Source organism: Anolis carolinensis, chromosome 2, assembly GCF_035594765.1.
Source record: "Anolis carolinensis isolate JA03-04 chromosome 2, rAnoCar3.1.pri, whole genome shotgun sequence".
Taxonomy (NCBI): domain Eukaryota; kingdom Metazoa; phylum Chordata; class Lepidosauria; order Squamata; family Dactyloidae; genus Anolis; species Anolis carolinensis.
The window spans coordinates 182,723,444-182,750,835 of NC_085842.1; the positions used below are offsets into that span (position 1 = coordinate 182,723,444).

Sequence of the window (27,392 nt, forward strand, 5' to 3'; positions counted from 1 at the left end):
AGCCAAAATGCAGAGGCTATCAGGCTGCCATTCAGTAGAACCACATGCAGTGAAAAGCTTCTGATATCCTTTAATTGTCAGTTGGAAGACAGAGCTTTGGATCATTCTCCCAGTACTACACAACAAGGTGCACCTGTCTGCAGTCCCCTCTGCTGTGTGTCGCCCGTGGACCTATGGTATTTCCTAGGATTTTCTTATGCAAGGAATACTCTGAGGTGGTTTGGTTTGGCCAGTTCCTTGAACAGGCTTGGCTCTCTCTGACCTCAGTCATGCATTCTAATTTTAGACTCTGAGGCAAAGAGATGATACAAAAGACTTTATTTTGCAAAGCAAGATCCACGGGTAGCAAAAAATAAAGAGGAGTGCTACACCAAGACACAGCTTGGTTGGACTTTTATAGGATTTCCAAGGATATTTCACACCTTCAAAATTCTTCCGTTCCCATGCCTTCTTTATTTTCATCCTACACATGGCACCATTTGGTCAGATACTTATAAAAACAGCAAAAAGCAAATGTCCATCTATCAAAATCAAACTAAAACAAAATGCCATCTCTGACTCCTACATCTAAGGCCAGTGTCTCCAAAGAATATTGTGATGGCACTCCCGAGCGTTTGGGGAAACTATAGTGTCTGGCTTTACTTGGGGGCTATCTGTATACCTTCTAGTAAGATCAAGACCCTTAACATACAGAGATACTTTAGGCAAGATGAAAGTTAACCAAAACGAGTTTACAGAAAACAGGAAGAACAAAGGGCTAACTCCACCAGGGGCTATTGAAAGATAGCTTAAAACAATACATTACAGAAGGAGATTTTGCTGATGGCAGTCATCTCTCTGTCTTGTATAGTGGTAGCATCTCTATGGGCAATTTTAGTCTTGGTCACCTGCAGGCTAGACTGTTGTGGTACATTTTAAGGGGTAGCCCTTGGAAACAGTTATATACTAAAATTCTTGCTGGTTTACTTGGAGGGAGCTGCATCAGTTGATGATTCTGACTAAACATGTTCAACATGTTAACACTTAATCCTTTCTGCATTTCTGTGCTTTGCATCTCCAACAGAAAGGCACCCTTTTCCATACTTGATGAACATATAGGGTGGTAAAAACGTTTTGTAAAAAGGTGGCTAAAGAAACTAATAAAATGATTTCTGAAAAGGTTAAGTTGTTCGTGATTTACTATCCTGATTTTAGAGTTTTGGGGTCAGTAAATAAAGAAAAACACAGGGACAAAGCAACCCTGTGTCTATATTCTGTTTGTTTCATGAAAGAATCGATAAAGAAGATGCAGAAAATTGCCAATATAGTTTTGTGGCAGCAGGAATCACAATAGTAAATTCTTAAAAGGGGGAAAAGAACTACTCATTAAGAACTGGAGAAGAAAATTAGTTGAGTATATCCAAATGGCCTAGCTGCCCAATGAGATACAGGGAGGAAATAATGAAGAGTTCTTTAGAAAATGTAGACCTGCTTTTGAGTATTTTAAAAAGAAGACAAAAATATACTTTGAAATAGCCTCATAGGGAATCTATTAATGTAATGATAAGGATAGTTTTTTTTAGATACTAGTTCCATACTGATTGGTGTCAGAAGGCATAGGTGGTGGTTCATGGGTGGGAATGGGTGGGTGGGGTATTTGGAAAATAATATTTATATTTTGATTGTTGAACTTCATATCTTGTATACTATTTTCAAACAATAAAATAAAAATTTATACAAAAAAAAAACACTTAAGCCTTAAATGATTTAGGAATAGCTGTGAGAGCATCTCTTCCCACATCATAGTTATGCTCAGCAGAGGCGCCCCTTCTTTCTATTTATTTATAGAACAAGTGTATTGAGGATCTGGAAGCCAACCTAGTACAATAGTTTGAATGCTGGACTACATTCTAGGGACCAGGGTTTGAATCCTTGTTCAGCCATGGAAACTGACTGACTTTGATCAAGTAATAGTCTCTCAGAGAAAGACAAAGGCACGCCACCTCTTGAGCAAATCTTGCCAAGAAAATCCATGATTAGGTCACCCTAGGATCCCTATAAGTCTTGAAGGTGCACAATTTGAAAATACACAATAATAACTAATCATCTCCAATGAGAATGATTTATTTATGTTGTCTTCAAAAGACCTCCAGTGGAAAGTATATCTGGAGTCAATGTGCACCCTTTTAGTCATTGGATTGAAACTTAATTATTTGTCCAAGCTGTTTATATTCAGATGTCTGATATATCTTTGCCTCTTGCCATTCAGCCATTTTCTTGCCTAAATACCTTCCCTTTCAATTGGCTTTTCTTAGACACAAACATAGTCCTTCATGTGGGGAAAAAGAAGGGAAGAAACAATTTATTTAGGAATGGGATGAGATTGATCAAACACAATCAAACACACCCTCCCCTCTTCTCTAGTCAAATTAGTTCTTCCTCATGTATATCCTGGTTGTTTTTCTGGGAGGGATGAGGGAACTATTCATGGACTTTCTACGTCATATCTGGTTAATAGCCCCTGGAACATGTCATGTTACTGGAACTACTATTCATGAGAGATATTCCTGTAATTCCACTTTACAGACCAATACAAAGGATTTTGAAGTAATAGCTGGCATTCTGTAAGAGATTTAATCAGGCATAAGTTGTGCTAGGCACAAAAATGTTCTTTTCAACAGTATAAAACAGACATATCTTGCAGATGGCAGTGTATATGGGATTGCATTTGTGTGACTGTTCTGCATGCACTGGCACATTAAAATAAACAAAGTAACATATGAGTGTGTCTTTCATGCATGTATTGCCATGCGCATTGGGCCTTCAATTGCACTCTGGGTTACCAGTCATGTTCCTTGACCATTGGTTCATGTAAGTTGTGCTACATTGGTATTCAGTATAGATGGTAAGTCTGCCAACAGTTATTTATGCTACATTGAAGTGATGCAGGAGCTCAGGCAAGGTGTCTGAAATGCTTTGGACACATATCTGTTTGAAATAATTTTAATGGTGATGGTACTTACTTACTTACTTACTTACTTAGGCGATCCCTCATTGTCTGAGTATGATGGTCCTCCAAGTGTAGTGTCTTGGCGGTGGTTACATAGGTGACTGTGGAGTCCTATTCTTGACCCGCATGTTATTCCACAGTGAGGGCATTGGATTCCAGATAAAAGGCGGTCCCAGTCAGGGTTGGCTTAATGCACCTTCCTCTTGGCACGTTTCTCCCTTTTGCCCTCCATTCGTGCTTCTTCAAACTCCACAGCAGTGCTGGTCACAGCTGACCTCCAGTTAGAGGGCTCAAGTGCCAGGGCTTCCCAGTTCTTGGTGTCTATGCCACAGTTTTTAAGGTTAGCTTTAAGCCCATCTTTAACTCTCTTTTCCTATCCATCAACATTACATTTTCTGTTCTTGGGTAGGGGGTAGAGTAACTGCTTTAGGAGATGGTGATCAGGCATTCGGACAACGTGGCCAGTCCAGCGGAGTTGATGGCATAGGAGCATCGCTTCAATGCTGGTGGCCTTTGCTTCTTCCAGCATGCTGACATTTGTCTGCCTGTCTTCCCAAGAGATTTGCAGGATTTTTCAGAGGCAACACTGGTGGAATCGTTCCAGGAGTTAAGTGTGACGTCTGTAGACCGTCCATGTTTCGCAGGCATATAACAAGGTTGGGAAGACAATAGCTTTATAAACAAGCACCTTGGTGTCCCTATGAATGTCCTGATCCTCACTCTCTGCTTCATTCGGGAGAATGCTGCAATCACAGAGCTCAGGCAGTGTTGCATTTCAGCATCAATGTTGACTTTTGTGGAGAGGGGGCTGCCAAAGTAGCGGAAATGGTCAACATTTTGGTTCTTCTGGTTCTTCACATCAATAAGACCAAGGAGCTCATAGGAAGAACAGACCAGAAATTCATCCCTTGATCATAAATGGAGACCGGATGGAGCGGGTAGCCAGTTTTAAGTTCCTGGGTGTCACCATTAAGGAGGATCTGACCTGAGGCACCCATATGGCAGCATTGGTTAAGAGGGCCCAACAGAGACTGTTCTACCTGAGACTTCTAAAGAAACAACAACTGAATGAAAAATTATTGCCACCTGGCAGACGGTACAGGGTGACAAAGGCAAGGACAAACAGACTGAAAGATAACTTTTATCCTAGAGCTGTGGCTATGTTGAACTCCATTGTTTCGCATTGATGTGGCATAGAGGGGGCTAAGTGGTGGTGGTTGGGGTGCCAAGGAATGGGTGTGTTGTTTTGTGATGTATGCTGGGGAAGGCATTTAATTTCGTTGTGCACGAGCATAATGACGATAAAGCTATTCTATTCTATACGGGAAACGGACTGAGCAGTAAGCACAAAGCTTGCAAGGCCACAGCCTTCTCCTCTGTATATCTGTAGCAATTTCTCAATCTGAAAGTATATACATAAAGCAATACCAGTGGCAGCTGGTGGGTTCCCTAGCAGTGGAGCAGTTAATGCAGGTTTCAAGCTTCAAGGGAGCTCTCCAAGGTGCTGAATGCTATTCCTCACTTTTTCTAGCAGCTTCCAGTAGCTCCCAGGCCCCTTCCACACAGTTGAATAAAATCCCACATTTTCTTCTTTGAACTGAAATATATGCCAGTGTGGACTCAGATAACCTAGTTCAAAGCAGATATTATGGATTTTCTGCCTTGATATTCTGGGATATATGACTGTTTGGAAGGGACCCCAGAGAACCTTTTGATGGGTTGTGTTGGGATATTCAGAAGATGTAAACAACTTGAAAGTGCACAACAATATCTCTGTCTGACCCATTAACTCTTCATGAAGGAATCAAGGGAGAACTTTCATTAACTGCATTTTATGTGCTAGGCATCCTGTATGCCAAACCACAAAATATTCAACTTTTAAAAAAAATGCATACATGGAGGAGGTTGGGAGGGAGAGAGAGACTAATTATTTCCCTCTCCATGTTAGATGGGCTATTGTGCTGTATAAAAAGTGTCCACAATACATTAAAGCACAGGGTAATTTAATCTAGCATCTTTTGAACAGCAGTGATGTGAATCTCACGTTCCATACTTAGATTCTGAAAGCCCTTGGCCTGATCCAGACTCAGCAGAGCAGAAGCCACAATCATATCCCTTCAACAGTTTATACTAATCTCCAGGGCCATAGCCAGAAACTTTTTTTAGCAAATCATGAAGAATAATTCCATAAGGCAAAATAATTTAGAAATCAGGCTCCATCAATAAACTTCAGTGGACACTCAAGACAGATAAACTCCAGAGGACACTCATGAGGATTGGGTTAACCAGTTAAACCAGTTTTTTAAAAAAAAAACTGAAAAATTTTGGGGGTTGAAATTTAAAGCAGAAAATGTGGATGATCTGCTTTGATAATCTGGATTATATGGCAGGATAGAAGATGCCACTATTAGAATGGTGACCCCAAAATGAGGTAGAAAAGGCAGCAAGAGAAGTAAGTCCAAATTTCCCTGGTATTTGCAATAATCCTTGCTTTCCCAGGCCAGGTCCCATTGCTTCACTTCTGTTCATATTTTTATTGCAGCTGGACTCTTTTCAGCCAGTTCTGCAGTGCAAACGCAGAGCCACCCACTAGCACAAAGGCATTAAACAAGTGCTGGTTGACATTGCCTCTCCCTGCATGTTCCCCCTCCTCTCTCTGACCAGCCTGCTCAGCACCCAAGAAAGGGAGGGAAGAAAATTGGAAAGAAGAGGTCCTTCTCACTAGCATGAATATTCTCCAAGGAAGATGAGGAAAGGGCAGGTCTTATTGATGGCAGCAGAACCTCTAGCCTGCGAGGAAGGTCCTGCCTTCCCTGCAGGCATGATTGGCGTGGACGAGAGACAGTGCCTTCTCAGGTGTGGCCCCTCAGCTGTGGAATTCCCTCCTCAGGGATATTAGATCAGCCAAAACTAATATAACACAGAAACCTATATATAGTGTAGAGAAAGGTTGTCCTGTTACACACAGTATATAATAGAAACGAAGTAGCAAACGTATAATCACCAAGGCACATATATAAACTATTTTACAGCATTATATAAACTATTTCACAGCATTATAGCAAACATAGCATTCATGTTTATATATTGCCAAAATAAAGGAGTTCATGAACTGAGGTTAAAACTCAGTATTCAGTGTTGTCTTGAAGCTTGGTAGAAAAAGCATCTCAATTGATGATCTTTATAAATGAGGGTTGTACCCTTTAAACAAATTATCAAAGTCCCAAGCAAGAAAGAGTCTTCAGAATGTACATTCAAAGAAAGCAACAGCAAAAAACAACAAGGGTTCCCGGGGTATTCTATGTCCTTGTTTCAGGATGGGTGTCCCTTCTTCAGGTTTAGTTGCTTCTTGTATTATCTTCTGAAGATTTTTACAAACTGTATTATAAGGAGACAATATAATAGATTTGCTGTTACCAGCACCCAGTAACATGAAACAAAATTTAAGGATATTTGCAAAAAAACTTACTTTCACTTTTCTAGGTAGTGGCTCTGCTGTAATTCCAGCAACTTTTTCTTTTTCCAAGAGCGAGCAAATTGACTGGTAAGGGCTACTCCCTTTTAAGGATTGTGAGCTAATTACAAAGCTAATTCACAGGTAACAAGAGAGATCTAATTTATCATTCAGACCATGTGGATGCATAGTTTGTAATTTGGAAATCCAGAAAGCTTCTCTCTGGAGTAGAACCCTTTTAACATCACCATGAGGTTTTATGGTGATCCTTTCTAAGGCACAAAAAGTAAAGCTGGTATATGAGTGGGCTTTCTCTAAAAAATGAGAGTAGAGGGTAGACTCTGATGGTTCGATTTCCACCCAGGGAGAGTGCGGATGAGCTCCCTCTATCAGCTCCAGCTCCATGCTGGGACATGAGAGAAGCCTCCCACAAGGATGGTAAAACATCAAAACATCCGGGTGTCCCCTGGGCAACGTCCTTGCAGACGGCCAATTCTCTCACTCCAGAAGCAACTCCGGTTACTCCTGACACGAAGAAAAAAAAAAAACCATGCTCTGCATCACCCCTTACCTCATCCCATGGGGGAAAGCATTGCTGCCCAGCTTCCCCTCACTGTTCTCTATGGAACACAGGAAGCCTCCCATGTTCCTATCATTATATCTTACAACAGTTCAACCTCACTTCAGGCACAGAGCCCCACCGGAAGTAAATCTACGTTATGTGATGGGATCCTGTGGGCTCTGTACCTGAAATGAAGTCAAACTGTCATAGGACAGGCAATTTTGCCCATCTGATGAGGTCAGTGGTCACTGATTGTGCTAATATTTTAGCTACAAGATCATGGCCTGGCCCGAGAGGAGGTCCTTGTGGATGACACCGTGGTCACCGCACTGGATGACACCAACCCTAGTGATGCCATTGCTGGGGCACAGGGTCCTTATGCAGTAATTCAAAGTGCTGGCTTTGACCTATAAACCCCTAAATTCTGGCCTGCATCAATAGGGGTATAGCATCTAGATCCAGGGAAGTCATGCTACCCCTCTATTCTGCCTTGGTCAGACCACACCTGGAATACTGTGTCCAATTCTGGGCACTGCAATTGAAGGGAGATGTTGACAAGCTGGAAAGCGTCCAGAGGAGGGCAACTAAAATGATCAAGGGTCTGGAGAACAAACCCTATGAGGAGCGGCTTAAAGAACTAGGTATGTTTAACCTGCAGAAGAGAAGGCTGAGAAGAGACATGATAGCCATGTACAAATATGTGAGGGGAAGTCATAGGGAGGAGTGAGCAAGCTTGTTTTCTGCTGCCCTGGAGACTAGGACACGGAACAATGGCTTCAAACTACAGGAAAGGAGATTCCACCTGAACATCAGGAAGAACTTCCTCACTGTGAGAGCTGTTCGGCAGTGGAACTCTCTCCCCCGGACTGTGGTGGAGGCTCCTTCTTTGGAGGCTTTTTGTCTGAACACATCTCCCTTTATGAACCACCGTGAAGACTTAAATCTTCTGTGGAGACCCTGCTTTCAGTCCCACCACTGTTACAGGCACATTTGGCAGGGATGAAAGACAGGGCCTTCTCAGTGATTGTCCCGTAGCTATGGAACTCCCTACCTGGTGAGATGAGATCAGCCCTCTCCCTCCTGTCCTTCAGAAAGATGGTAAAGACCTGGCTGTGGGACCAAGCCTTTGGGGCAGTGCAATGAGGCAATAATAGGAAACTTACTCCATTGACCAGAGCCAGCATGGTGTCCTGAGTTGGTTTAAACAGCTGATTTTAAAGTAGATATAACTGATTTTAATGTTTGTGCATATTTATAATTATTTTTTTGTCCCGGCATGAAGTATTTGCCGTATATAAGTTGTGCTCCGCCCTGAGTCCCCTTTAAGTTTTAAATAAATAAATAATACATAATTCCCTCACAGCCACTTGAGTGTTTTTGGGAGGGTTCTAGATACAAACAATGCAAGACGTAACCCAAAGAAGCGAGGAATGTGGAAATATACAGTACCTACTTCCTCCTTTGCGCCGATATTGCCTGTTGTGCCTGCACGGCATCACCGATTTGATCTTCCTGAGAATTCGCCTTTTATTTTTCCTCTGTGTCTGTGGAAGGGGCCTTAGGTAAAGGTAAAGGTTTCCCCTGACATTAGGTCCAGTCGTGTCTGACTCTGGGGGTTGGTGCTCATCTCCATTTCTAAGCCGAAGAGCCAGCATTGTCCGTAGACACCTCCAAGGTCATGTGGCCAGCATGACTGCATGGAGCGCCGTTACCTTCCTGCCGGAGCAGTACCTATTGATCTACTCACATTTGCATGCTTTCAAACTGCTAGGTTGGCAGAAGCTGGAGCTAACAGCGGGCACTCACTCCGTTCTCCGGATTCAAATCTGCGGCCTTTTGGTCTGCAATATACATGGTATACATGGAGGGATTTGGATAATATGGTTCTGGTAAATACCTTAAAAGGTACCCAATTCTGATTGATCTCAAAAGCTAATCAGGGGCAGTCCTGGATAATCCTTGGATGAAAGACTGCCAAAAAATACCTGGTGCTGTAGGCTGTTTTTCAGAAAAAGGAACAGAAGTGATCTATGTGAATATACAGAAGAAGGTCCAGGGGAGTGGCACCTTGAGTGACCACGCTGGGTAACATGAACCCTCAGGAGCCACTCTGCACAACCACAGCCCTGTCAAAGCATTTTTATGATTCACATGCTTAATGTTAGATCTAGTTATAGCCATGGTCATTTTTGCATTGTGAGGAGGGGAGAACCGAGGCAAAAGGCCTGGATAGGCATTCAGTTTACATCCACTAATTTTATGTACACATGCAAATTTAGAAAAAATTACTGTGATTTAAATAGCATAATAGCATGTCTCAGGATAGTGGGGAAGACCATTCCAAGGTGTCTTCTGAACTGTGTTTTCCACCGCTTTCTAGCCAGCGTTTCAAATTTTGTGAAGATTATGGACATAGAGTTGCATCCCATTTTATGCAGACTTTATTTTAACATATTCTACAATTGTTTGCTGCACTTGAATGGAAAGCGTGGCCCTCTTTCTTAAACCTGGTCTTGGTTCTGTATCTTTTGAAGCAGGGGTCCCCAAACTAAGGCCCATGGGCATTTACCTGCCCCCTGCCCTCAGTTTTAGACTTAGGCTTGCTCAAAATCTGAAATGACTTGAAGGCACACAACAACAACAACAATCCTAATTAACTTGACTGTCTCATTGGCCAGAAGCAGGCCCACACTTCCCACTGAAATCCTGATAGGTTTATGTTGGTTAAAATTGTTCTTATTTTTAAATATTGTATTATTCTTTCATTGTTGTTGTTGGGTTGTTTTTGTTTTTGTTTTGTTTGTTTGTTTGTTTGTTTTTGCACTACAAATAAGACATGTGCAGTGTGCATAGGAATTTGTTCATTTTTTTCCAAATGATAATTCAGCCCTTCAACAGTCTGAAGGATTGTGGACCGGCCTTCTGCTTAAAAAGTTTGAGGACCCCTGTTTTAAAGCATCTTAACATCTCTAAGCATTAGCTGGTAATAATGTCCTCCCCCTTCTTTAAAAAAAAAAAACTCCATCTGCTAATTGCTGCATATCACTTATGTATTTCAAAGTCACTGAAACTGTCCAGGCATTTTTCTGATAATTGGTTGGCAGCCTTAAAGAGAAGCAAGAGAACACTTGAACAGAATGTGGGAATTTGCTCTTTAAAAGTAATTGATTATGTAACTCATAACAAAGACATTAATAACTGATTCATTGACGATGGTGCTTCCAAAAAGCCTGTTGTATTGCTCATTCCATGAATCATTACTGGATGATTAGAGAATTTTAAAAAGCTAGCTGAGATTGATAAAACAATAGCATAGAACATGAAGAATTCCACCTCGAATACCTCAAAAATGCCATTTAAAATAACTTTAAAAGAAAACACAAAGACATAGTCTTTACACAAGAATTAAGATTGTTCTTGCTTCCTAGGTTAGCTTTTAAAGGGAATGTCATATACAAAAAAGTAATGTTACAGGTATAAATATTATTAGTTGATATACATTTTTAGAACAGATCAATCCTAGAGCAAATCCCTTCAGAACTCACCTTAGAAGACAAGCTGACTAAGCTGAGACTATTGGCCATATCATGAGAAGACATGACCCAGTAGGGGAAAAAAAAAAAAAAACCCGTAATGCTCATTGCTCAGTAAGGTAGAAAGTATCAGGGAAAAGAGGACGATCACATTAGAGATGAATGGACTCAGTCAAGAAAGTTGCAGCCCTGAGTCTGAGCAGGTCTATTGATAGCAACAGAAGTTAAAGTCAATTTTAAGGCAACATCATCACATTGCAGTTGCTTCTGGAGTGAGAGAATTGGCCATCTGCAAGGACGTTGCCCAGGGGATGCCCGGATGTTTTGATGTTTTACCATCCTTATAGGAGGCTTCTCTCATGTCCCCGCATGGAGCTGGAGCTGATAGAGGGAGCTCATCCGCGCTCTCCCCGGGTGAGATTTGAACCTGGCAGCCTTCAGGTCAGCAACCCAACCTTCAAGTCATAACGCTTTTATCCCCTAGGCCACCGGAGGCTCCAGCTCAGGTTGCTCCTGACACGAAAAAGAATTAATCACATTGCATACCCTCCAACTCTCCTGATTTGGCAGGGAGAGTCGAAATTAATTTTCTGTCATTCTACTTTTTCAATTGCTTTAAAAATGCCCCAGATTCTTTCTTCTCCACATACTTATCCCTTCTGTTTTCTTCCATGGCTGCAAAATGAGTTCAAAGTGAAAAAGCAGTTTGTGTTCCTTTAACTGGGGAAATGAAAGCAAGAGATGGAATCTTGTTCCCAGTAGACTTGGGCCCCTTCTACACTGCCATATAATCCAGATTATCAAAGCAAATAATCCACATTATCTGCTTTGAACGGGACACTGCCATATAATCCAGTTCAAAGCAGATAATCTGGATTTTATCTGGAAATGTAGAAGGGCCCTTGGGCAAGAGCAATCTGCTACTCCTTCTTCTAGTTCAGAGCCTTCCAAACATTTCATGTTGGTGACATACGTTTTGGACATGCATCATTTTGTGACATGGTAATTCAGTTTTACTAGCAAACTGGGAGTTAAACCAACCCCTTATAAGAGATATGGATACATACATACATACATACATACATTGTAATAACAAAATGTACAGGGACACAATATATCTTAAGAAAACCTTCCAATTATATTTTAAAACATATATCATTTATATATTTTTGAATATATATGATTTATTTGACTAGTCTTTGAGGCTGATTGATCACATGAGTTCCAGTTTTCATCTCTGAATAGTATGCAATTGATCAAGCTAAATGGGAGATGGCAAAATAGAGTGCATGTTTACTGTAGAATTAATCCAGTTCGACATCACTTTAACTGCCATGGCTGAACAGTACAGAACCCTGGGATTTGTAGTTTGGTGAGAACCAGCACTCTTTCACTAAGAAGACTAAAGAGCTTGTAAAACTACCACCCCTATGATTCCGTTGCAATGATCCATGGCACCTAAAGTGGTGTCATAGTGTATTTATTCTACAGTACAAATGGACCATAGTCATCTTGGCAAGTTAAGTGTTGGTAAGAAATACCGAGGATTCTCTTGGGCCCCTTCTACACTGCGAAATAATCCAGGTTATCCAAGCAGAAAATCTACATTATCTGATTTAAACTGGATTATTTGAGTCTACACTGCCATATAATCTAGTTCAAAGCAGATAATATGGATTTTAAATAGTATTGCAGAAGGGGCCTCATTGAGAGTCTTTGATTCCTATGTTCCCTAACATTTTGGAACAGATGTTAGAAAATTATAGAATCATAGAATCAGAGTTGGAAGAGACCTCATGGGCCATCCAGTCCAACAGCCTGCCAAGAAGCAGGAAATTGCATTCAAAGCACCCCCGACAGATGGCCATCCAGCCTCTGCTTAAAAGCCTCTAAAGAAGGAGCCTCCACCACAGTTTGGGGCAGAGAGTTCCACTGCTGAACAGCTCTCTCTCACAGTGAGGAAGTTCTTCCTGATGTTCAGGTGGAATCTCCTTTCCTGTAGTTTGAAGCCATTATTCCGTATCCTAGTCTCCAGGGCAGCATAAAACAAGCTTGCTCCCTCCTCCCTATGACTTCCCCTCACATATTGTACATGGCTATCATGTCTCCTCTCAGCCTTCTCTTCTGCAGGATAAACATGCCCAGCTCTTTAAGTCGCTCCTCGTAGGGCTTGTTCTCCAGACCCTTGATCATTTTAGTCGCCCTCCTCTAGACACCTTCCAGCTTGTCAACATCTGGCAACATCTGTCAATAACATATGTTTTGAGGAACACTGTTCCCAGAATTCCCCAATTAGCACTTCCATGTCTGTGCTGGTTGGAGTAGTATGGGGATTAGGGTCTAAAAGAGTAACTTTTCCATTCTCTGACATAAAGCAATAATGGTTTTTGTTGAGGAGAAAATAGGGGCATCTAGTTAGATGAGTGGTTCCCAACTTTTGGTCCTCCAGGTGTTTTGGACTCCAACTCCCAGAAATCCCAGCCATATTACCAGCTGTTAGGAATTGTGGGAGCTGAAGTCCAAAACACCTGGAGGCCCAAAGATTGGGAACCACTGAATTAGATGGACAAAAATATTGCTAAGGCAGAAGTCAGTAGAAAAAGACGATAAGCACATTGCAGATGGATTGACTCAATCAAGGAAGTCATCTCCCCAAAACTACATGACTTGACCAGGACTGTTGATGACAGGCGAATTGGAGGTCTCTCATTCATGGGATTGCCATAAGTCAAAGTGTACATGATCTCAGTTCATTACTACAAAGTTAGATGGAGGAACGGGTGTGGGGGAAGCCGTGATCCGCTCACCTCTCCCATGGCCAGCTGGGGAGAGAATTTGACAGCAGTCCCTGGCTTGTGATTCCAGCTGGCTGCCTGGGTCTTTGACATTTTTAATATTTAACAAAGCCCTCCTACCTTGAGTCCAGGGCCAAGCAAAGGAAGAGAAGACAACCATGGTGCCACCCTTGGGGCTCTTTCATCTCATGGAGCCATGGGATCCAGGCCCGTGGCGATGGCCTCCTCTTTCACTGCAGGGGCTGAGGCTTTGAAATGTCTCTAGAATACAAAGGTACACCAGGACATAACAGGTTTTACTGCATCACAATGCACTGGACCTTGTTGTTACAACTTTTCCAGAGAATGTGTGGGGTGGATTCCTCTGGGTATACTGAGTGCAGAGCAGTTGTGTATTGTCATTATCCAAGGACTCTTGCCTCAGAAAGTCCTTTCTTCTTATTCTGTAGGGTTTAAATCTCTTCACCACTAACTTCACATGATTAAAGTAGCCTTAGACCTAACAGAGGTCATCTGTAAAGCCACATGTAGGTTCCAGGGTTGCTTTTGTAACCCTCACTCTGTTCAGATCCCTTGGACCACACATTTCTAAGAAAATTATCTTAGGATGAACCTCACACAGTAACATAAAATAGCTTTTACCAAAGCTAGATTTGAGCAACAATTCTATGGTAAGAACAGGACAATTTCAAAAATATCCCGTATCATGAAAGAAACTGCATCTGTGGCACTCCAGCCATAGAGGACATTATATGTTGTTTGATTGTTGTTTATATACCAGGGTGAGATCTCAATATTTATAACCACTTTTGGTTAAAACAGCCAACTGAGATCCAAATATCAAATTTTCCTATTTTCTTTCTGGGGAGAATTTAAACTCAGTGTGCTACGTAGCCAGATCTATATATATAAAAGGGTAATGAAATTTCGGCCTAGGACAAAACAACAAAACTACGCATCCCAGAAACACTAAACTTACCAGCACAGCCCCTCATCCACGCCTCTACGTTCATACAACAAAAAGAAAAGAAAAATAAAGTCCTAATTAGAGGGAGATGAATAATTATTTTTATCCAATTGCTGCCAGTTAGATAGCTAAGCTCCGCCGACTTGGTCTCCTAGCAACCCACTCAGCCCAGGGGACAAGCAGAGTTAGGCCTCACTTAGGCCTCTTCCACACTGCCTATAAAATACAGATTATCTGATTTTAACTGGATTATATGGCAGTGTAGACTCAAGGCCCTTCCACACAGCTATATAACCCATTTATAATGGACTTAATGTCAGGGGAAAACCTTTACTCTTTATCTTAACTACCAGCAATTCCCCAATACTTTATTTCCCATACCACCATACTTCGTCACAGCAACGCATGGCCGGGCACAGCTAGTTTATTATAAAAGCTGCCTGCCTGAGAGATCTTTTTCTCACATAAAACGGGGGTCTCTTGTCATGGTGATGAATTTATTTAAAACCATTTTGTAATTTAATTTTATCCGATTTTACCAAATTTATTACTGAATCAAATTTTAAGTGCCTAAATGTATTTTAGCTAACAATTACAGGAGTGTTAGGATAGGGACCTGTGTTTATTGTGTCTTTGTATACTTGTCTTTTAGTGTTGATGTGATCAGAGGACTAATTAATAACCAAATCTATCTATCATCTCTCTTTCTTAAAAGAGAGGAAGTTGAAAGGTTCCTGGAAACCTATGGAAGTGGCCATTCACCTTTTACAAGAGCACCACTGAGGCTGGATCTACACTGCCCTATATCCCAGGATCTGATTTCCGATAATCTCTTTATCCCAGTGTAGACTCATAAAATCTGGCTCAAAACAGATAATCTGGAATCAGATCCTGTGATGCAGTGCAGTGTAGATCCAGCCGGATTTCTCTGCTGCACCTGTATTTCCCCCCTTCCCTCAAGACTTCTAGCCATTTCTGGGGACATTTTGTCAATCCACGCAGGCCATAGAATCAGTGGTTCTCAACCTTCCTAATGCCATGATCCCTTAATACAGTCCTCATGTTGTGGTAACTCCCCAACCATAAAATTATTTTCGTTGCTATTTCATAACTACAATTTTACTACTGTTATGAATTGTAATATAAGTATCTGATATGCAGGATGTATTTTTATTCACTGGATCAAATTTGGCACAAATACCCGATATGCGCAAATTTGAATACTAGGGGCGGGGGGATGATTTTGTTATTTGGGAGTTGTAGTTGCTGGGATTTATAGTTCACCTACAATCAAAGAGCATTCTGAATTCCATCAACGATGAAATTGAACCAAACTTGGCACACAGAACTCCCATGACCAACAGAAAATACTGGAAGGGTTTGAAGGGCATTAACCTTGAGTTTTCGAGTTGTAGTTCACCTATATCCAGAGAGCACTGTGGACTCAAACAATGACGGTGGGGTTCACGGGACTCTTTGATTGTAGGTGAACTATAAATCTCAGCAACTACAACTCCCAAATGCCAAGGTCTATTTTCCCCAAACTCCACCAGTGTTCTAATTTGGGCATATTGAGTATTTGTGCCAAGCTTGGTCTAGATCCAGCATTGTTTTGAGTCCACAGTGCTCTCTGGATGTAGGTGAACTACAACTCCAAAACTCAAGGTCAATGCCCACCAAACCCTTCCAGTATTGTCTATTGGTCATTTTCTGTTGGTCTGTGTGCCAAGATTGGTTCAATTCCATCATTGATAGAGTTCAGAATGCTCTTTGATTGTAGGTGAACTATAAATCCCAGAAACTACAAATCCCAAATGTCAAAATCAATTCCCCCTCCCCAACACCACCAGTTTTCAAATTTGGGCGTATCGGGTATTTGTGCCAAATTTGGGTCCAGTGAATGAAAATACATCCTGCATATCAGATATTTACATTATGATTCATAACAGTAGCAAAATGACAGTTATGAAGTAGCAACAAAAAAAATATTATGCTTGGGATCACCACCACATGAGGAACTGTATTAAGGGGTCGCAGGATTAGGAAGGTTGAGAAGCACTGATCCAGGGTATTCAGGCCACGAAGAGCCCTTTTACACTGCCATATAATCCAGGTTTTCAAACCAGATAATCCAGACTACCTGCTTTGAACTGGATTATCTGAGCCTGTAATCCAGTTCAAAGCAGATAATATGGATTTTATATGGCAGTGTAGAAGCGGGCATAGCCTCACAACAAAACATAGCCCTCCTGTATCTGCTTTCATGTGCACTTCATTTTTCTTCTGGTACATTTCATTTAAACTTCATATACCATTTTGATGAGTGTCAGAATAGATAAGAAGGAAAGGGTTTGTGGCAAGCTGGACAATTCGTGTCTGATTTTGTCTGACTATATTGGTTTAGGTTATAGATGTTATACTCAATTCACTGATATTAGGTTTAATTTGATGTTAGGTTTCTAATGCTGTATTCATATATGGAGTCTTGTAAGCTTGTTTTAAGTCGCCTTGAGTCGCCTCGGGGTAGAGAAAGGCGGGATATAAATCTTGTAAATAAATAAATCTTGTTGGGATTTTATGCCAATATTTAACTGCTTTTTGAAGGCATTGAATGTATGCCATTGTTTGGGGAGAAAGGGTGGAATAGAAAGACAGTTTTATTATTATTATTTTATTGTATGACACAGCAAACAAGATAGATATGCTGGATTTTGTTTCACAAAATCACAAGTCGAACACTTCCCAAGTGTCTAGGACTGTGTCTAGGATGATGCGTGCAGATCCCAGTAGGGTGGCCTTTTGCAGTTGACAGATCGTAATTTTATCAATGTCTATTGTTTCCAAATGCCAACTGAGATCTTTTGGCACGGCACCCAATGTGCCAATTACCACCGGGACCACCTGCACTGGTTTCTGCCAGAGTCTTTGAAGTTCAATCCTGTGGTCCTGATAGGGGCTGAGTTTTTCCTGTTGTTTTTCGTCAATGCAGCTGTTACCTGGGATGGCAACATCAATGATCCAAACCTTTTTCTTTTCCACAACTGTGATGTCTGGTGTGTTGTGTTCCAGAACTTTGTCAGTCTGGATTCGGAAGTCCCACAGTATCTTTGCGTGCTCATTTTCCAATACTTTTGCAGATTTGTGATCCCACCAGTTCTTTGCTGCTGGGAGGTGGTACTTGAGGCATAAGTTCCAATGAATCATTTGGGCCACATAGTTGTGCCTCTGTTTGTAGTCTGTCTGTGCGATTTTCTTACAGCAGCTGAGGATATGATCGATGGTTTCGTCGGTTTCCTTGCAGAGTCTGCATTTTGGGTCATCAGCTGATTTTTCGATCTTGGCCTTAATTGCATTTGTTCTGATGGCTTGCTCTTGGGCTGAAGGATCAGGCCTTCTGTCTCCTTCTTCAGGGTCCCATTTGTGAGCCATAGCCAGGTCTTCTTCTTATCAGCTTTTCCTTGGCTTATTATTATTATTATTATTATTATTATTATTATTATTATTATTATATTGTGGTGTAACGCCTTCTGTTTGCTGATGGCAACTTGGTTTCTCTCTCTTCTTTCTCCAGGTCTATCAGACAATGCAGCTGACTTGGAAAAGAGAAGACAGATCTACGGTCAGAATTTCATCCCCCCAAAGAAGCCCAAGACCTTCCTACAGTTAGTATGGGAGGCCCTGCAGGACGTGACGCTGATCATTTTGGAAATTGCTGCCATCATCTCCCTGGGGTTGTCTTTTTATGCCCCTCCAAGTGAAGAGAGCGAAAGTGAGACATGGCTCTAATAAACTCTGACATCAACTCTGTATCTGGGGAGGGAGGGGACTCCCGCCTTGATCTGAGAGTCAGATCCCATGACTCTGAGCTCCAAACAAAGGGAGGAAGCGGTAAAGAACCATTGGCTCCCAAGATGCTTTGGGCTGCAACTCCCATCAACCCTATAGAATAGGGCCACTGGTTCTTACTATTGTCATTTAAAATGACTGGAATGCCAAAGTAGTATGATATCATTCTAAAGCCATTCATAACTGAAATTTTATTGGTGGCTCCCACAATCTCCACTCCATGATAGGCAGTGTTATGTAGACTGGCAGTTCTGTATAAACTAAAAGCATAACTTTTTCTGATCTCTAGTTTTAAGAGTTGTATGACATTGAGAGTAAATTCAGCACAAGTGTATTAAACAGTCACCGTAGTGATTTCCTGACTCTTACTTTTAAGAAAAAATGAGTATAATGCCATGCTGAAGCCATTCACAATTGAACAGGTTGATTATATGGTGATCCGTGGCTTCAATGTGTCATTCTGTGGACGACAGTTTGGAAGTAAGCTGAAATCTAATTAACTGCTCCAACCCAGGGCTTTTCTAATACATTGAACTACAAGACTTTATCCTCCCGAATCAGTTTGTCTGTTGCATTAGGAAGAGCTGGGGGATGATCTGATCCTGATGATATGGAGGAAACCCATTGTCCAACATAGTTTTTTTTTTCTCCCTGTTTCCCAGACTGTGGGAATGTACAGGCTGGTGGAGAAGACGACGGCGAAGCTGAAGCGGGCTGGATTGAGGGTGCCGCCATCTTACTCTCGGTGATTTGTGTAGTCCTCGTTACGGCCTTCAATGATTGGAGCAAGGAAAAGCAATTCAGAGGTCTGCAGAGCCGCATAGAACAGGAGCAGAAATTCACCGTTATCCGTAATGGGCAACAGGTTCAGATTCCTGTGGCTGAGCTGGTTGTAGGGGACATTGCCCAAATCAAATATGGTAAGAGACAAGGAAAGGGGTAGATCATTGGCTGGCTTGGGTTAGCTAGAATGAGAGCTTGCTGAAGCCATATCTTACAACAACAACAACAACAATAATAATTTAATAATTATTAATAATAATAGTAATCCAGCATATAGATTTCATTTGCTGTGTCATACTATGTCTTTGTGTTAATAATAATAATAGTAATAAATCTTTATTTATATACCCATTTATTTCCTCACGGGACCCAAAGTGGCTTACAACATATTAAAATCACAACAACAATCAGAGTATATAAACAATAAACATAAGCATAATAAAATAAACAAATTAAGAAAAACAACTACAATATACATTCAAAATGTAGGGAACTGCTGAACTATCATAGGGGAATTTCAACAAGGAAATTCCATTCTCAATGCTTTCACCTTCAAAGCAGCATCTAAAGTGAGAAAATGAGAGAGAATCACATTGATAGTTGCTCCCAGGCTCTGGGCCTCCCTTTAAAAAGGCAGTTGATAGTCTCTTCTTGTCCCTATGACCACAGGCAAGGCTGCCAAGGAAGGGACATTTTCTTTATAGCCTTCAGTGTTGTCTTTATTGATGTATTTTAAATAAATTGTAGTGGGCTTTTTTTCAAATTATGTTTCTCCTTTTGTTGCTACAGTCATGACCAGGATTGTGACAATAATAATGATAATAATAATAATACTTTATTTGTATACTGCTCTATCTCCCCGAGGGGACTCAGGGCGGTTTCCATCATAGGTAAAACATTCAATTATCAGAACAATAAACATACGACACAACCATAATAAAACATCAATACCATTATTATTAGCACAACATAATCATATAAAATTAAACCCTTAGAATTCCATTGAGACATACCAACAATAGATAGGTATCTGGACAATCAAGATGTATTATGAAGTTCTTAGAGGTGGGATTTAAGAAATCAACGTTCAACGAAACATGAAACTCCTTGAATGATCTTGGGCCAGTAGTCCTCTTTAACTCACAGGATTGTTGTGAGGATGACATGTTGCTTTGGAAAAATATGAACACTCTCTTGAACTCATTGGAGAAAGGGCAGAGTACAACTGAGAGCTTTAGTGCAAAGCCTCTGCTCCTCCTGCAGTTGCATTGTCGCTATTCAAGCGAGACCTATTTTTTCCTTCTCCGCCTGGGGAGTGTTTTGGAAAGATGTAACCTCTGGCTGAATTTCTCTTAGATATACAAGTTCAAGAGGTTACAAGAGAGAAGTTCATTTGGGCAGCAAACTAATAAAAAATTGAAGCATTTTGATTGATATGTAGGTCGCATGTAGCACTTATCTTCCAAATTTTGGCCACACCACATGCCAAGGGAATGAGTGGGCCAAAGTTGCCCACTCTTCTAATAACTAAGGTACTAGGTTGTTAGGAAACAACTTAAAACCTGGTTAGTTAAGAAGGAATTCGGTGAATGACAGAAACATGGAAATATGGAAGTAGTTAACGATATCATCTGGATTGTGCAAGGCCTAAATGTTTTATGTAAGATGTGTGACTGTTGTTTTATAGTTTTCTAATTTTAATCTATTGTCGTTGTTGTTATTTTGATACGTTTTGTTTTATACATGTAAGGAATTGAATTTTGCCACTGATTATGTTGGGAACCGTTTTGAGTCCCCCTAGGGGTGAGAAAAGTGGTATATAAGTGCAATAAATAAATAAATAAATAAGTTGGGATTGTGGAATGTCTCCCAAGAAGTGACTCCTATGAGACTGAATCCTACTATGAGGTCCAACTAGAGTTCGCCCATTAAATCAATGTGAATCATCTACGTAATGAATCGCCATTCGACAAATGTCAATCTGCTCTAATCAGAACTAATCCTTGGGTTCAAGCCTGGCTGCCCCTAGATAGGTATGCATAGGCATTCTCTTCCTCTCACCTGTTTCTCTCTTATTCCCCCTCCCCAAAGGTGACTTGCTTCCAGCTGATGGGGTGTTAATCCAGGGGAATGATCTCAAGATCGATGAGAGCTCCTTGACGGGAGAGTCAGATCACGTGCGTAAATCCGTGGAGAAGGATCCCATGTTGCTGTCAGGTGAGGGACACAAGAGCAAAATCTGCACATCCTGAAAGCCAGTAAGCTCCTGGAAGTTGATTAAATCACTTGCTTATAATTCCAAATAACTGGAAACTTCCCAGCACCATAGAAATCTATTCTCATAGTAATAAATCTGTGCAGAACTCCTGTAAGAAGGCTGTATATCCTCCTACACTGGGGCTTTGCAAAGGATCCTGGGACATATTTGAAAAATGCACATTCATATGTGATGTTGCTTGCCCACAAAAACTGAGTGAAGTCTTGAATGAAATGGTTTCCAGGATGTATGGCCGTGTTCTAGCAGCATACAGCCTGGAAACTACACAACACACCAGTGATTCTGGCCATGAAAGCCTTCCACAATACAAAAATGGAGTGCACCTTTCATTGTCCTATGACTGGATTCTGTAAAGGAGAAGGGACATGACAGGCAAGCTGTCATCACTGACAAGGATCAGCCGAACCATTAGGTAGAGTGAGGCAGCAGATCTCAAAGCAACTGTCCAGGAATCCCTACTGAACCCTTCAAATTTTCCCAAATGTGAAGGACAGAGTTTGTGTACCATGTGGCCTTTTGTAAGCTCATCTGCCATCCACAAGGATGGTGAATGATAACATCTTATTCACAATATGGAAGCATGATTCAACTGCCAGCCCTTGCAGCTTCTGTATAAGGAATGGCGAGAGCTTCCACTTTGCCCTTTGCCTCAAGTAAAAATATGTCTTGGGTGGGCATCTAAGGAGCTTGGGGTTCCATGGGACCAATCCTGAAAGCCTTTGCTATGAAGAGGGTCACGGCCAATCCTGTTGCGTTCTTGGCAAGGTACACTCACCAAGCCTCTTGGGCTTCATCTATTAAGATAGACTTGAGAGTAATCACAATCTACCTTCTGCCCATCCCGGCCTACAGAACCTGGAAATGAATCCAGGGGAGCTGACCCTCCTACTCCTGGCTTGGTTTTCAACTAGCAGGGATGCTGCTTCCACCTATGCCCTCCTGATTCTCCCTTGGGTTTCCCAGGCACTCATGTCATGGAAGGCTCTGGGCGGATGGTCATCACAGCTGTCGGGGTCAACTCCCAGACTGGGATTATCTTCACTTTGCTGGGTGCTGGTGGGGAAGAGGAAGAGAAGAAGGATAAGAAAGGTAAGGCCTCACCTCTGGGCTAGGTAAGCTCCAGCATACATCAAATATTTTTTCTGACACATTTCATGCCATATCTGCCATTGTATTTGCTAAAGGAAGATCCACATAGTTGGCCTCACTTACATCCATTTCTCAACCAGCAATGTTTTTGGAACAGGCAACTTTTTGGCTTAGCATGATGGTGTTAATCTGCAGTCACAGTAATGATCAGAAGTCCCAAAGCCATCTCCTTCTATTCAATGTTCACCCTTAGTTCCACCTGGGCAAGTGCTTTTCTTTCAATCTACTGATTCTTCATCTCATCCAATAGGATGCCACTCAGATCCATCCATCCACCATCATCTTACCTGAATTTATTAAAAAGGAAGTTTTGACACACTGGTAGAATTTGTGGGTTATAGATTTGGAGCCTGTGCTGCTTGTTAGGTCTTGAATAGTGTTTTGGACAGGAATTCTCAAAATGGTGAAGAGGAGACTCAACTTCTAGACCTTGCAGGTGATAAAAAAATGCATGCCTTAAAACCGCCATTACTCTGGACCACGTAGCTTTCTTACTGGGATGAGGAATATGGGGTCCTGAACATGTTGGACTAAAATTGCCACAAACCGTTGATGACATAGCCAATCATGAGGAATCATGGGAGGTGTAATACAGTACTTTTTGGAAGGCCACACAGTTCCTATCCCAGCTTACTGGTATTTCTGCTCACCTTGTGCCTCTCTCCATCCTTACTGCTTGCTCTGGCTTCTGCATCTCTGAAATCACTGGCTTGCAAATGTTGTAGACCTTGTTCACTTTCTTGCTGTGGCCCCTTCCTATTCCTCTTGTTTGGGCTATGATCCTCTCTTTAGTTTGCACACCCAGGTGACAAGCCTGCCCTTGTCAGGGGCTGCCTTTTGACCTGATGCAATGCTCACATTATCCTCTGGATCTTGACCTCTTGAATAGAGCTGAAGGGTTGCAAGCAGGCCTGTGGATAGCCGATCTTGTAAAAATATTTTTCTGACACCTCCACTTGCTCTCCACCCAATTGTTGGTATGTGGTAGATTGGCATGATGGGTAGATGCCACCAGTAGGTTCTCAACATCTATTAATCTTTACAGCGTTACCATTTTTTACCACCCAAACTCACTGAGTTTACGATGGATATAAAAAAACTGACAAACATTACTATATCAATTGTCTCAACCTTGGAGGAAGGCAATGGCAGCCCCTTCTGAATCCTGCCAAGAAAATCCAGGGATAGGATCACTGTACATCTATAGTGGTTTGAAGGTATACAACAACTAATGAGAAAGACAGAAACATATGCACAATAGTTGGGTCTCATGGCCCCTTTTGCATCAAAGCTTCCCAATAATTTGCACCAGATTACCTTTCAACATCCCTGTTAATGGATCTTCTCTCTGTAAGGGCATCTATCCCAGTATGTATCTTCACATGACTAAGGACTGGAAAAATTATGGGTATTTGTGGGTCAGCAGCTCCCATAGTCCCATGTTAACTGGGGGATTCTGGGATTTGCAATCTCAAAAAGGAGCTTCTTCAAGCACTCTACAGGACAAAGTTGCCCTTTGGATATTCTTCCAGCTAGATGAGAGATGCTGATCCATGAACAGCAAGCCCTTGCAGCTGGGAAAAGCTCAAAATGACTCAATTATGTGGTGGATATGATCGGAAGGGTGTTGATCACGTGGTATTTTCTCACACAATATCACATGATCCTGGAGGAAGGGGTGCTCATTCCATAAGAAAAGGACATTTTATTGGTGGCCCCGATCATGTGATGGCATCACTGAGATGTTCTCTTGGCTAACTGACTCCCCCACAAGGATAACTGCTTCCCCCATAGCAGAGATAATGTCTAAAGGGCATCACAGTGTAATTGCATTTCATTCGGTGCTTTTGGCTCAACATTGTAGAAGCTTGACTCAGCCTGCAGAATTATGGCTCATCGTTTTTAGACTCTGACTCAGAAACAAGGCTGGTCATGACTGTGGCATTTGACTCCGTCGCGAAAGGGTCTTCTGTGCAACAGGAGTTCAGGTGGTTAACCGCCTCTACTAACATAAGATGTAGAGACACTGCTAAAACATTGTTCATAGTGCAGAAAGGTACCTGTTTTTCACATAAGCTGTAGAAACACTGCTAAAACATTGTTCATAGTGCAGAAAGGTACTAGTTTTTCAAAGAAACATAACTACAAGGCAAAATCTTTTCCCTATTTCAAATCACACACCCCTTGCTTTTGAATAACAACCAATGATTCAATAGTAGAGGATACGGCTGCATCCAAAATTCATCTTGATCCACAGTTATTCCTTTTTAAAAAAAGTCTACCACCACCATGGAATCCTAATCTATGGAGACTCTGGGCCCATTGATATGAACCACATATGGCAATGCTGATCCAGCGTAGGGTACTCCAGATCATTGCTTCCAAGCTTAGTAACTGGGATATGTCCATACTGCACAACATAAGCATTGACACGCCTAGCCATTTTTGCTGACATGCTGCCGCATGCAGATTCATTGGATGACTATGTCTTTTGTGGCCAAATTCGGTATGATTTGGTCCAGTGGTCTTGTTGTTTACTCCATGGGAATTATGCACATAACATTTATATATATAGAGAGAGAGAGATTATCATTATATCATTCTATTATTATTCTATTATTATTGTAGTATATTATCATTATTACTATTATATTATTATATTATTATTCATTATTCATGACTACATTGAAACTAGAATAGAGAGAAATTGCAAGAGGTACCATAGATTGTTGTACATGGAAATAATGGTAGTAAATAGTTTTTGATTTATTAAATACATTTATATATTACAATTATACATTTTTGTTATTTAAACTATACATAGTGCGAAATTATGGTTTTTGTCTCGAAGTGATACACCACCCAAGTCATGCTAGGTTTTTAGGTGAATTTTGACACACCAAGCGCAAAAGGTTGCCCATCATTGACATAAGCCGACCTGGCAACTGGGTGGCAACCACTGGGCTCAGCGGTGCCAAACCTGTGCCACACAATAGTTCTGGGATCTACCTCACCCTGATTGAATCTGACACTAATTGTACTTTTTTGGCCCAGTTCTTTTTTTAGAGCCGACCCAGGATTTTATTATAGTAAATTTATTGTATCTTGACCTATGACTTGTTTTATTGTTGATTGATTGTTTTATTGTTATGTTTTTATATTGTTTGTGACCTGGGCTTGGTCCCATGTAAGCCGCCCGGAGTCCCTTCGGGGAGATGGGGCGGGTATAAAAATAAAATAATAATAATAATAATAATAATAATAATTATTATTATTATTATTATTATTATAAACCTGGTTTGCCACCAGAGTGGTAGAGTCCAATTTATCCAACATAAAAGGGCCGGCAGAATGTTGGATGATCAAAAATGTTGGATAATAAGAAGGGATTAAGGAAAATCCTATTAAACGTCAAATTATGATTTTACAAATTAAGCACCAAAACATCATGTTTTACAACAAATCAACAGAAAAAACAGTTCAATACACCATAACATTATGTAGTAATTACTGTATTTATGAATTTAGCACCAAAACATCGCAATGTATTGAAAACATTAACTACAAAAACATTGACTACTAACAAATTAACTACAAATAAAGATAGAATTGCATAAAATGAACTTAAAGTAACAACATTGTCTGAAATTAAATCCATAAAAAGTTCAGTCCTTGCTACCTAGAGAAACAGCTGTGGATCCGAGCAGGAGGCAGACTGCGTTGGATAATCCAGAACATTGGATAAGTGAATGTTGGATAAGTGACTCTACAGTATATGCAAATACAGATATTCCAAAATCTAACACACTTCTGGTCTCAAAGATTTTGGATAAGGGACACACAGCTTGTAGATAACTTCCTTAGATAGATTCATCTTCAATGGTTTGTGACTGAGTAGCATCACAGTGAAGACATTCCTAATGGGCTCTGCATCATACTGAACTAACATTCAACCAATATGGCCTTTAGTCCACATATTGAGTTTATGCTTACCACATGTGGCAACTCATTGAGGCTCAGCTGGTGATGGTTCATTATCAGTTTGGACTCATGTTTCCCAGTAGCATGACAAATGCATATTGTCTCTCAACCCCAGAACTAAGGGTGTGTCCATGGGGATCTCATTGTTCCATTTCATGCTTCATTCCTAACTTTAATTCTAACCCTAACCTTAAACCACTTCCCCTCATTTTCCTTCATTTGGTTTTATACTATCCACATTCAAAAACATGGTTTCTGACTCCTGGTATGCAAGTGCATGTAAAAGTTTGGGGAAAGTTTTGGTAGCATCTGCACTGCTGTACCAACAAACATTCATCTTTTTTACCTTTCCCCTGGCATGAATTTAGAGGGAAAGCCATTAAGGGTGTGGAAATGAATGAGCCCGAATTGGGGGGGGGGGGGAGTTGTGTATATGGAGAGAACATATTGGTATTGTCAACCTGTACTGGGGTAATTTGTATGTAGAGGGTTAACAGATCTGCTTTTGTGGAATAAGGGGATAAATGTCTATGAGGATAAAGACCTGCATGCGGTTTATGAAAAACCATTTGCAAAGCCATGGATTGTTTTGCAGTGCCAATGGTGAGTATGGGGTGACAATAATTTGGAAACATTGATGGGGGAAACAGGACAAAACAGCCTTGGGGATGAGCATACGGCCCACGTAGGGCCTATCCCCAAAATACGCTTTGCTTGGAATACAAATGCTGTTTGTTTTGCTGATGCTAGTCCCTTCTCTGAACTCCGCCATCTTCCTGTGCTCTAAGTAAACACATTTTTCAATTTAGTGGCAATTTTAATTTAGCATATGACATTTGGTTGCTGCTTTTATGAACTTAAGTCAACAACATTGCCCATATTTTTCTTCAACTTTATTGTGCATTTAATCTGCTCCTGTGCTGTTCTAGTTTGTATTTATTTTCTTTAATTTACATACTCAATTTATAAATTATGAATTGCGTTTACTTTGCTTTATAGGTTATCCTTTTGGGCTGGTATCTACAGCCACCTCAAATTAACAGTTTGAAAGACAG

The 27,392-nt window shown here is 41.0% G+C and overlaps 1 protein-coding gene across 9 annotated transcripts in view; it reads left to right on the forward strand.

Moving 5' to 3' along the window:
• Positions 1–27,392, forward strand: part of atp2b3 (ATPase plasma membrane Ca2+ transporting 3) — a 176,835-nt gene that overhangs the window by 89,902 nt on the left and 59,541 nt on the right. For all 9 annotated transcript variants that reach the window (XM_016991185.2, XM_016991183.2, XM_008103883.3 and 6 more), the window contains exons 4-7: positions 17,872–18,069; positions 18,809–19,066; positions 21,021–21,146; positions 22,171–22,296. In XM_016991185.2, the coding sequence (XP_016846674.2) occupies positions 17,872–18,069; positions 18,809–19,066; positions 21,021–21,146; positions 22,171–22,296 (708 nt within the window). The remainder of the gene's footprint in view (positions 1–17,871; positions 18,070–18,808; positions 19,067–21,020; positions 21,147–22,170; positions 22,297–27,392) is intronic.